The 13,019-nt window shown below is 33.3% G+C and overlaps 1 protein-coding gene across 1 annotated transcript in view; it reads right to left on the reverse strand.

Moving 5' to 3' along the window:
- The window catches only part of PPP1R3A (protein phosphatase 1 regulatory subunit 3A), a 67,327-nt gene extending 64,484 nt beyond the window's left edge, over nt 1-2,843 (reverse strand). Inside the window, exon 1 of the mRNA XM_031938845.1 lies at nt 1,856-2,843. Coding sequence (XP_031794705.1) covers nt 1,856-2,649 — 794 coding nt within the window. The 5' untranslated portion in view covers nt 2,650-2,843. The remainder of the gene's footprint in view (nt 1-1,855) is intronic.
- Nucleotides 2,844-13,019: the final 10,176 nt, after the last annotated feature.

Below are 13,019 nucleotides of genomic sequence, written 5' to 3' on the forward strand. Positions count from 1 at the left end.
TAATAATAATATTATCTGTGTTTAATAAAGATTTCTTAAGTGGGTGGGTAATCAAACCTTATGATAAATAGACAAATAATTATCTTAGCAGACATAAATGTTATAATGTCTCAAATATATAAAATTATAATGCTAAGATATATATTATAAATTTTAATAATAATATTATCTATGTTTAATAAAGATTTCTTAAGTGGTGGATAATCAAACCTTATGATAAATAGACAAATAATTATCTTAGCATACATAAATGTTATAATTCTACTTTTATATTTACAGATAACTTTACAATGCAGATTTGAGGGAAATTTATTCACACTTAAACATAGTAAAGTACAAAGCACAAGCCCTAACAAATTTTATGGAGAAAACATGAATATTTCACTGTTGCAACTATTTTAAAATACAAAAAAATTAGTTGTTTTTTCATCATCAACAACAACATCTTGTATGTATATAGCACTTTATGTTTTTTAATGTGTCATATCCGAACAGATCCTCATATTTTGCAAAACTAAACTACAGAGGTTAAGTGATTCATCACTGTTCACACAATGTTAGTGATAGAGCTAGAATTAGAGCCTGTAATTTTTTTTTTTTTTTTAGCACCAAGTGCAGTGCTTTCTCCATAGCAGAGTTTTAAGTCACACTCCTCTTCTCTCTGTCTATCCCCTAGTAGGAACTTTCAGAATGGACAACTCTACAAAACATTTAGACCAGTTATGTACAGAACAATAGTTTTATTTTTTGTTTGGAGATCTTTCTAGCATAACTGAGGAGGAGGAGCAATAGACTAACTTTGCCTTTTAAAAAAAATGATCTGGTAGTCTGATGCCATGAGAAATTGATCAATATATGGTATAGAGGTAATAAAGGCCAGACATTTTTATTATAATTATAAATGGATTTTTCAAGTCTACCAAAGATGTTAATAGCTCTCAAACAAACACCAGTATATATAAATTCTTTGTTCTCAAAAAATTTTTTTTTACCATGCTGAACTCATTGTTTATAATTTCTTTAGGGATTTAATTACCATGATATTACTATTACATTTTAGTATGAAAGTATTATAATGACTTGCATGATCATTGTCAAAATTTCTAGATACTTCTACTCATCACCTCACTGTGCCTTTATCATTTTATTATTGTAATAAAAGCTCTTACAATATGGCTAATTAGGGACATTGTGTAAAAGTTCCTTATAAATAAACCAAAAAAGTCAGTCAGAATATTTATCTATTTTTAACTATTAAGCTATTTTATAAGATCAGAGGAGGTTGTAATGATTTTTTTTTCCAGTTAGAAATTCAAATAGCATTCACTTTTTGAAGCACTCTTTTTTCATTCATTTAAGTTTCAGAATAGAGTTTTAGGCGTGTTGATTGGAAATCAATGGATTTATAACTTCAGAGATAGTTTTTACATGGGAAGGAGTTAAATTTCACATTAGGGAGCAGAAGGGAGCACCTACAAATTTACCAGTACACAATGAAGTAGTCATTGGTGGCACTGTGAGATATTAAGGGATTAAAAATATTTGGTGCTTTCTCTTGCTTTAGGCTCCTTAAAAAACTGTATCAATTTAAAAACAGTACAAATACTCACTCTGCATCCTCTATCATACATCTCTATACAATTTTTATAATTTAGAAGAGATTTGCTATATTAAGTAACTATAGTCATAAGTAAATAACTATTTGAATAAAATGAACCTTTTTAAAATCAAGTATGATTTTAAATATATATCATACAGTAGAGTCTAAAGCACAATGATTATTTAACAAGTGAAATATGTATGACATGAAAAATTCAAGCTTCTTAAGACTAAAAACTAAAAGATGTAACCTCACCTTGATTTTACCTTTAAGCAGCCTTTTAGCTGTCTGTTAGTTATTACTTCCCGTGATTTTTCAGGCTTTTGCTCCCTTTCCTTCTTTTGACAGACCAATGTATAGTTTCCGCCATTATTGTTTGACCAAAATGTGCCAATAGAAGTTTCATAGCGTATACAAAATTCAATCCTAGCTCCATCTTTTTGATAAGGAGGAACCAATGAAATCTTAAAGGAGAATTGATCAGTTTCACCATCACAAGAATTAGGAACATACTCGGCTAAAATGTCATAATGTGTCTGCCAGTTATCTAAGGACATTCTAACATATACTACCTTCTCAAAAGAAACATTCAAAACTCGGATAGTGCCCTTCATAGTTGCAGGCCCAGTTAGGAACTCTGTGGACTCCAGGATTGCCTTCTGAACCTGTAGCTCCTGCATCAGCACTTCTCTTGAGGAAGGCAAATCAAACAGTGGAGATAAAATATATTCCTCTGTGTGGAAAACATCATCCCTTAAGTCAAAATGTGTTGATACTCCCGGTAACTCCCAATTGTCAAATTCTTTAACAGATACAAGATTGAATCCAAAGGCATCAGCAAATGAAACTCTTCGTGAACCTGAAGAAGGAGTATCCACATATGGATAATCTGATTCAAAAGTATCAGAGCTTCGTCGTCTTGGGAGAGGGGAGAAGCGCAAATTGAAGGTTTCTTTAATTTCTTCATCTTCAGTAAGGGAATCAGATAAACTGGGAACTTCTAAAAAGTTTTCCTTGTTAATCTGTACAGTTTCTTCGGAAGGCTCCATTGGGCTCTCTGATATAAACCAAGGGAGAACTGGACAACTAGTAACAACTGATATTTGAGATACTGAGATTTAAAAGAAGGATTATGTTACAGTTGACATTGCAGAAGGGAGTCAGACCTAAATATAGAAGTCCTGGAGTGTAAACTATGCTGGCCAGCTTTCCAAAGACCATTAATATGATCATATCCATGTTACTCTGCCCAGGGTAAGTTTCACATTTAATCCTTACTTTTAAAAAATTATGTTTTCATCTATGGGCAAACCCCCAAAGTGGCATTTTGAAATCTGAATTTGACTTGTCAGAAATGTGAAAATGTATCACTTGAACCAATTTCCACTAGACATGAAACTTTTCACGTTTACTGATGTTTAACTTTGTTCCTTACTATGTTCATTCGTGTCTTGGACAAAATCAGCATACCTTTTGGCATACTTATAAGTCAGATGATCCCCATTCCTCTCCTATATCCTTCTGTAAATTAGGTACCAATCTAAACCCATCCAATAAGCCTTTATTAAATTACTATTCAATTTAGCTGGGGCTACAAAAATAATTTGAAAATAAAAGTCATAGTATTATCTGTCTAGAGCTGAATGGAACCCCAGGTCATCTGATCCAAACACTTCATTTTATACATATGAAAACAAGTTTTAGGAAGCAAAAAGTCTTTCCCAAAGTTACCCAGGGAGTAAAACATCAGTAAAAGAGCTTCCATTTTACTGAGAGTATATTATATGCAAACAAATAAGTACAATACATGAGGAGTGAAAGAACATTAACAGATAAGGAAGTTGGAAGAGGCTTTCCACATTTGGAAGTTCTTTGGGGTACATACATAGATTTTGCTCCAAGCTTCAGGGTAGCTCTTAAATACTGAATACTACTGTAGTTTCCAGAATAGTATATTTTTCATCAGGGAGTACCTACCTTATAGCTAGAGAAAATCTTCTTGATCTTCTTGAATAGGTTATTTTTAAAAAATTATCTGTTTGTTTTTTTAAATTAACCTATAGGAAAATGTACAAAAAATGCTGAAAGGAATCAAGTATATAAAATGTTCAGCTGATTTTTTTTATTACAACTCCATCCTTCAGTCACCCAGATTGGAAACTTTAGAGTCATCCTAAATCTTTTGAATTCCATTCTCACCTTTATGTCCAGTTGGTAAAACTCTTGTCAGTTCTAACACTGTTACAACTTTAGTATTCATCTTCTTCTCTCTAAACATACAATCATTATTCTAATTCACAACCTCTCCACTATACATCTGAATTATGGCAACTACCTCTAAGCAGGTTTTCCTGATTCCATTTTCTTCTTTACTCAATCTATCTTCCATAAATCTGCCAAAAAACAAAAAAACAGTTATCCTTCAACATAGGTCTATATCACTCTTCCTGTTAAATAATTTTCAGTGGCTCCCAACTGCCTGTGGAAGAAATACAAACTCCTCAGTTTAACATTTAAAACCTTTGCAATCTGGTTTCAGCCTTTCCAAGCTTCTTTTGCTTTATTTCCCTTATTATTTTCTACATTTTGTCAAACTGATCTAATTTTTATTCCCTAAACTCGGCATACAACTTACCATCTCTATGTCTGTATTGCACTACCTCCCTACATCTTCCTCCTAAGATACTTAATGTCCTTTAAAATTCAATCTTTCTGCCACCTCCAACAGAAGTCTTTTCTGATCACTCTTTTTTTCATTTTTCAATTTATTCTGAAGCTATAAAAATCAATGGTAGGTGTCTTAACCTGCCCCAAATAATCCTGTCATTGAAAATATTGGTACTAAGAGGGTAGAAGAATAAGGGCAGGGACTCTCTTAACTCTCTCCTCATATGCTCCAAATTTCTTTAAATAATGACTCTAAACACATTTTAGAGCATCAGAACACACAAAAAGATGGAGGCGAGCAGTTTTCCAGCAGAAGGTGACTTAGAGGGTCAGCAGAAAAGGTCTAGGAGAAGCAGAAAAGACTACGAGTCCAGCTCTCTACCTGCAGCCCCAGCCCTGACCTGGTCCCTGCCACAGCCTCAGCACCAGCAGGAACTGGCACTGGGACCTCTGAATTGGTGACCCTACTAGCAGTTTCTAGACCTCTTAGCCCAGAGACATCAAAGATGACTTGGAAGATGAATAGGAAATGTCTCCCAATGGATGAGAGGGGCTTGAGAAACCAGCAAACCAGGAGTGGATGTTACCTCTGCAGTTCCTGGAGGCCTCAGCTCACTGGAAGTCCACTGAAAAAGAACTCTGTTGTTTTATCACACTAGAATTTACAGTCTCAGTGGAGTTTAGATGTTCATCACAGTTCCAGGACAGAAAAGAGTGCTTGTGGTCAGGTCCTAGAAGGATCTCTGAAAACAGCTTGGAACAGTGCACCCTCCACTTTGGAAACAAAGTTCTGCTTTAACAAATAGTTAAAAGCTAAGTAACAGAGTAGGAAGTAAGCAGGCATCAGAAAAAGATTCTGACCATAGAAAGTTACTATAGTGATGAGGAACATCAAAACACACACTCAGAAGAAGTTTCTTCATCCTCCACGAAAAATAAGAATTGACCACAAGCCATGGAAGAGCTCAAAAGGTTTTGAAAACCCAGTAAGAGAGATAGAGGAAAAACTGGGAAAAGATTTGAAAGTGATACTAAAGGAAATATGAAAAGCTAATGAGGAGAAGAATGCTTTAAAAAACAAAATTGGCCAAATGGGAAAGGAGATACAAAAGCTCGCTGAGGAAAATATTCCTTACAAATTAGAATCAACCAAATGGAAACTAATTTCATTATGAGAAATTAAGAAATAATAAAACAAAATCAAAAGAAAGAAAAAATAGAAAGCAACATGAAATATCTCATTGAAAAAACCCAACAGACCTAAAAAATATATCCAGGAGAAATAATTCATAGATATTCTAGAACCAGAGGGGAAAATAGAAATTGAAAGAATCCTCCAATCACTTGCTGAAAGAGATCCCAAATGAAAGTTTCCAGGCATATTAAAGCCACATCTGGAATTCCCAGGTCAAGAAGAAAATACTGCAAGCATTCAGAAATAAACAATTCAAATAAAATGGAGCCCCAGTCATAATAACATAAGATTTAGCAGATTTTATATTAAAAGTTCAGAGGGCTTGGAATTTGATATTTGGGAGAGCTGTAAAGCTAGAATTACAAGCAAGAATCACTTACCCAGCAAGAGAATATAATCCTTCAGGGGAAAAGGTAAACATTCAGTGAAATAGAGGACTTTCATGCATTTGTGGTGAAAATACCAGAGCTGAATAGAAAATCTGATTTTCAAATACAGAACTTAGGAGAAGCATTTGGAGGTAATCAGGAAAGAAATATCAAAAAGCAACTTAACTTTATCTGTTCACATTCCTACATAGGAGGGATGATACTTGTAACTCATTAGAACTTTTTCCTTATTGTGGTAATTAGAAGGAACACACACACACACACAAATAGAGGGCAGAGCTGGGAGTTTAATATGAAGGTGTCATATCTAAAAAAAAATTTAAGGGATGAGAGGAATGTCCTAGGAGAATGGAAAAGAGAAGGGTGGAAAGTAATAAATTATCTGCTATAAAACAGTCAAGAAAAAACTTTTACAGTGGAAGAGGAGAGAAGAGTGAGTGGACCTTACTCTCATTAGAATTGGCTTAAAGAGGAAATAGCATGCATACTCAATATTAGTATAGAAATCTATCTTACCTTGCAAGAAAGTAGGAAGGAAAGGGGATATGAGAAGAAGGTAGGATAGTAGAAGAGAGGATATAGTGGTAGAGGGAGTGTTTAGAAGCAAAACTGTTGAGGAGGGACAGGGTGAAATGAAAAAGAGAATAAAAGGAACAGGGGAAAAATACAGTTAGCAATATTAATTATGATAAGAATTTTGTAGGAAGTTTCTCTGATGAAGGCCTCATTTCTCAAATGTACAGAAAATTGAGTCAAATTTATAAAAAAAGAAACAATAAGAGCCATTCTACAATTGATAAACGATCAAAAAATATAAACTCTGCCCAAAAGGATATAAAAAGCATATCCTTTGATGTATATGTGCAAAAATATTTATAATGCCTCTCTTCTCAGTATAAAAAATTTGAAATTAAGGGGATGGCCACCAGTTGGGGAATAACTAAATAAACTGTATGTGACTATAATGGACTATATTGTTCTGTGGCAAATGATCAGAAAGATGCTCTCAGAAAAAACCTGGAAAGTCCTCCATGGGCTCATGAAAAATGAAACATACTATATACAAAATAGTAGCAATGTTATGGCATGGTCAGCTGTGAATGAGTTTGCTATTCTCAGCAATTATAATGATCTACAATTACTCTGAAGGACTTATGATGAAAAATGTTGTCCATATCCAGAGAAGGAACTGATTGTGTCTGAATACAGAATGAAGCATACTCAAAAAAACTTTATTTTTCATTGAGAGTTTTTCTTTGGGGGAGGAGAAAATGATTTATGTTTTCTTTAACAACATGACTTTTATGGAAATGTTTTAATAACTTCACATGTACCTTCTCAAAGGAGGTGGCAATGGGGAAGAAGGGAGAGAATCTAGAACTCAAAGTTTTAAAAAACAAATATAAAATATTGTTTTACATGTAATTGGGGAAAATAAAAATATTAAATAAGAAATAATAAAAATAGAAAACATCAGCACTACATATTGCATTAAAAACTGATTTGTTGAATTTACAAGATAATACACATTAATGCTTTTGAGATGTAGAAATTCTGAAATGTTTATTGTGGTTATCCTTGTATGTATACCTTACATTATCCAAAAAAATTGAGTTCTTGAAATGTTTTATATGTATCAATTTTTAGGAAGTCAAATATTTTCAATATGTTAGATCAGGAATCCTTTAAAAAATTAAAAATTATGTTTTAATAAATCTTTTTTGGTAAATTTACATTTTTCCTTAAAGGGTCTATTGTCATACTTTGTAATCTTTCCTTCTTCAAATTATCTTATTTGTGCAAATTTTGTTTCTCCCAGTAGTATATAAATTCAAAGAAGGTAGCACCTCTTATTCCTAGTACCTTATATAGTAATTGTTAAATAAATGCTTTTTGAACTCAATTCAACTCTTTCATGGATCCCCCACACAACAAGACTAGGGAGATTATTTTGTGTGACTCAATTAAAAAAAAAAAACTGTAAGAGAGGTCATCATGGCACCATCCAAATGCTTATTCCCTCCCTTCCTCATAAATATAACAGACGTTCCTATGACCGGCTATTATCCAAGGTATCTGAAGTATAAAATGATAGAAGGAAGGGAAAGGAATTAGAAAAGAATGTCCAAAAGCATATCTCTTACGGTTCACAAAATTACAAATAATGAGAACAGGTAGAGCGATCTATCTGCTGAGGTCATTGAGTCCATTCCAATCTATACTGTTGAAGGTAGCCTTAGTATTTTAGAAGCACTTCCAATTTGTTCAATTTTAAACATTTCAAAGGATACAGGTGGTGCCTCCAAAGAATATAATACATCTCAGTATTTAAAAATGTCCCTGCTATTTGCCCTAAACTTTCTTTTCTTAATTTTATCTCTTTACAAAGCAGTGCTCCCTTGATTCACAGTAATCACTGTCTCTCTTAGGAGTTTATAACTTTCATTTAATTGTACAGTTGTCAGATTCCTACTTAGTCACCATTTAGCAAAAAGCATAGAGATTTTATCTTTTTAAATTTTTCCTCACATGTCAATCCCTCCAGTATTTTTTATCATTTTGTTACTTTTCTCTGAACTCCTTCCAGTTTGCCTATATTTTTTCTGTTAATGAGGTGCCTGCAGATGAATGCAATATTATAGAATAAGTCTCTCTGGGCTTATAGAGAGAAGCACAATCAACCCACCACCCCATGACATGGTGTTTTTCTGTGCGCCATCCAAATTCACATTGTCTTGTTTCTTTTCAGTAACAGAGAAGAAACTGACATCCTTTTTTTTCATATCTACCATCACCTTTGCTTTAAAAACAAAACAAAGCATGATTTCTTCCTAGGTTTCTCCTTTTCAACTAACATATTGGATAATATTGTTAGCCACCATATGAGGCAAAAGTTTACCTTGTTTTATGCTATTCAGAGTTTTTTTTTTTTAATCATCAGAAGCCCTTAAAGGTTTATATATAAAAAAATACATGAGACCAAAGATTTAATATTGAAATATAAAATGTGTACTTATAAGAATGTATAAGTATATATTACCTACATGTGTAGGTCTACAAATACTTACTTGTAAATGATGGCTGAATTTCTATTATCCAACCCCTTCATTTCACAAAGTCACCATTTTTTAAATTATAAGGGCTAAAATCTGTGGTACATGTGCCTACTGAAGCCCTATAGGGGACTGAATTTATCATCTAGGAAAGAGGTCTTTTCTTTTTTGTCCTTCATCATAGAATCATAAAATCTTGGAGCTGGAAGAAAGTTTACAGGTTAAAAGTTCATTACAAGCTCAGTGCTCCTAAATTGTTGTTCAATCTTAAACCAATTGGAATGATTACTTTCGAGCACTAGGGACTTGTGTTCATTTAATGTATGAATTATCTGCCATCCACTTATCTCAGTACTGATTTTGAGAATTAATCAGATGGTATCTGAAAATGCTCTGAGATTTTTTGAAGATATTGTATAAAAAATATCGTGTCATAGCATGTTGAGGCTGGAAAATACCTTAGAGAACAATAGTTTCATTTTAGATATATAAAAAAAACTATCCAAAAAGATCATCTTGTTTGTGCAAATTCATATATCTAGTAAATGCCTTAAGTGCCTTTCTGCTCTTATTAGGTATGTATATAACTTACAACAAATCACCTTATTGTCTCTTATACTAATAGCTATTATTAGCTATTTATGTTAAACTCTTGATTACATAGCATGTAATTTGATTTGGGGGGGTCACAAACTAGCAGGTTTGAGGGGAGGAACTCCAAGGTAAGAAAGGAGAAGGAAAGGAGAGAGATAATCTTATTAAATTTGTGGGTGGAAGAAAAGGAGCTAGTGGAAATAGAGAGATAAACATTCCATAGAAAGAGCAGACAGTTAAATCAGTTAATCAGTTAATCCATCAACCAATTAAATCAGTTAATCTATCAACCAAGAAGCATTTATTAAGTGCTGCCTATTGCTGCTACTGCTGCTGCTGCTGCTGCTGCTACTACTACTACTACTACTACTACTACTACTACTACTGCTACTACTTCATTGTAGAGTAGGGAGGCTCTAAAGGAAAGGGTGGGGGAAAAGAGATATTAGTTTGCCTACCAAACTGAAGGGCTACATAGTTATTTTACTAATCTCATTATTGTATGCCTTTGAAACCTGGAGAATACACCAGTGCCATGCTAGGAAGCTATATGACTTCCATTTGAATTATCTTAGGAAGACTCTGAAGATCACTTGTAAGAAAAGTATTATACATTAAGATCCTTTCTGAAGCTGAACTGCCAAGCATTCATTCTCTCCTGCAGAGAATGCAACTCCAATGGGTTAAGCATTAAGGATATGAAAATAAACAGTCATTAATCAGTCCTTGCCCTCAGGGAGTTTAGCTTCTACTGGAGAAAAAATCATGTATAAACATGAGTAGGAACAAAATACTTATATTAACACAAGATGATTTGGGGGAAAATGGCACTGGCAACTTTGCACAGATTAGAAGAGGCCTTTTATAAGAGATGGCATTTATGTTGAGCGAGGGATTCTAAAAGGAATCTTTGAGCATTAATGAAGCAAATTCTCAGAGAAGACTTCAAAGATGAAGAGTTTACCTTTAGAAGAGCCATCTCTTCATTCTGTCTCCATTCAATTTTCTTCAAAAATCTATCATACCTAACTTTTTTTTTTAATAGCCTTTTATTTACAGGATATATACATGGGTAACTTTACAGCATTAACAATTGCCAAACCTCTTGTTCCAATTTTTCACCATACCTAACTTTTCTAATATTCTATTTACCTCCTTAATTTCTCTTATCTATTTTGTGGTTTGATTTATCTAGTTCTAAGAGAGCAAGATTGAGATCTCCCACTATTATAGTTTTGCTGTCTATTTCTTCTTACAAGTCTCTTAACTTCTCCTTTAAGAATTTAGATGCTAAATTAAGACAACTCTGAGATACCACTACACACTTGTGGCTAAAATGACAGGAAAAGATAATGATGAATGTTGATAGGGATGTGGAAAAACTAGTACACTGATACATTGTTGGTGGAGTTGTGAATGGATCCAATCATTCTGGAGAGCAATTTGGAACTATACTCAAAAAGTTATCAAACTATGCATACCCTTTGATCCAGCAGTGTTACTACTAGACTTATATCCCAAAAAGATATTAAAGAAGAGAAAGGTATCCATGTGTGCAAAAATGTTTGTGGCAGCCCTTTTTAGAGTGGCTAGAAACTGAAAATTGAAGGGATGCCCACCAATTGGAGAATGGCTGAATAAATTGTGGTGTATGAATGCTATGGAATATTATTGTTCTATAAAAAATGACCAGAAGGATGAATACAGAGAGACTTGGAGAGACATATATGAACTGATGCTAAGTAAAATGAGCAGAACCAGGAGATCATTATATACTTCAACAATAATACTACATGATGATCAATTCTGATGGATGTGGCTCTCTTCAACAATGAAAAGATACAAATCAATTCCAATTGATCTGTAATGAACAGAACCAACTACGGCCAGAGAAAGAACACTGGGAAATGAGTATGGACCATAACATAACATTTCCACTCTTTCTGTTTTTGTTTGCTTGCATTTTTGTTTTTTCTTCTCAGGTAATTTTTGCCTTCTTTCTAAATCCGATCTGTCTTGTGCAACAAGATAACTGTAAAAATATGTGTACATATATTGTATTTAAGATATATTTTAACATATTTAACATGTATGGAACTACCTGCCATCTAGGGAAGGGGGTGGAGGGAAGGAGGGGAAAAGTTGAAACAGAAGTTTTTGCAAGGGTCAATGTTGAAAAATTACCCATGCATATGTTTTGTATATAAAAAGCTATAATTTTAAAAAAATTTAAAAATTTTAGATGCTATACCACTTGGTGCATATATGTTTAGTACTGATATTACTTCATTATCTATGGTATCCTTTAGCAAGATATGTTTCCTTCCTTATGTCTTTTAATTATATCTATTTTTGCTTTAGCTCGATCTGAGATCAGGATCACTATCCCTGCTTTTTTTTTACTTCATATTTGAAGTAAATTTTGTCCTGAGACATAATTGTCCTGGGTAATTATGATTATGGCTTTTGAATTGTTTCTTTCTGGCTGCTTACAACATTTTTTCCTTGGTCCAATAGTTCTGAAATTTAGCTATGACATTCCTTGGAATTTTCATTTTGGGGTCTCTTTCAGGAGGTGACTGGTAAATTCTTTCGATGACTATATATTCTGGTTCTAGGACATCAGGACAATTTGCCTTGATGATTTCCTGAAAAATAATGTCTAGGCTCCTTTTTTCATCATTGTTTTTAGGATGTCCAATAATCCTTAGATTGTTTTTCCTAGATCTATTTTCCAGGTCAGTTGTTGTTCCATGAGGTATTTTAAATTTTCTTCTATTTTTTCATTTTTTGATTTTGCTTGACTGATTCTTGATGTCTCATCAAGTCATTCATTTCCATTTGTTCAGTTCTGATTTTTAGTGTATATTTTCTTCATTTACTTTTTTTAGTTCTTTTTGCATTTGGTCAATTGAACTTTTAAATGAGTTGTTTTGTTCTATGGATTTTTTTTTCCCATTTCACTAATTCTATTTTTCAGGAAGTTGTTTTCTTTTTCCATTTCACAATTTCTGCTTTTCAGAGAGTCATTTTCTTTTTCCATTTTTGTCAAATCTATTTTGTAAGGAATGATATGCTTTTTTCCATTTCATTAAATCTATTTTGTAAGGAGTTTTCTTCAGATAATTTCTGTGTTTCCTTTTCCAAACTCTTGCAAACTTTTCATTTCCTTTCTTCATTTTTCTTCTAGCTCTCTTTTAAGATTCTTTTAAATTTCTTCCAAGAGACTCTTATGAGATGGGGACCAATTTATTACATCCTTTGGGACTTCATCTGGAGATGATCTGCTTTTAGTGACCTCAGGGTTTGAAATCTGTTCTTCTCTTTCACCATAAAAACTATCTTTGGTAAGAGTTCTTCTTGCTTTTATGCTCATTTTTTTTTAAGTTGAGGTCTGCTTTTTAGGGTAAGAGGGAGATTGTCCAAGCTTCCTCTACAAGAGGCAGTGATTGTGGTAGCTCAATAATGATCAACTTCAGGTGCTGGATGGGCTTGACCAGATCCCATGATATTCTGAGGTT

This window comes from Sarcophilus harrisii, chromosome 5 (assembly GCF_902635505.1).
Source record: "Sarcophilus harrisii chromosome 5, mSarHar1.11, whole genome shotgun sequence".
Classification (NCBI taxonomy): Eukaryota; Metazoa; Chordata; class Mammalia; order Dasyuromorphia; family Dasyuridae; genus Sarcophilus; species Sarcophilus harrisii.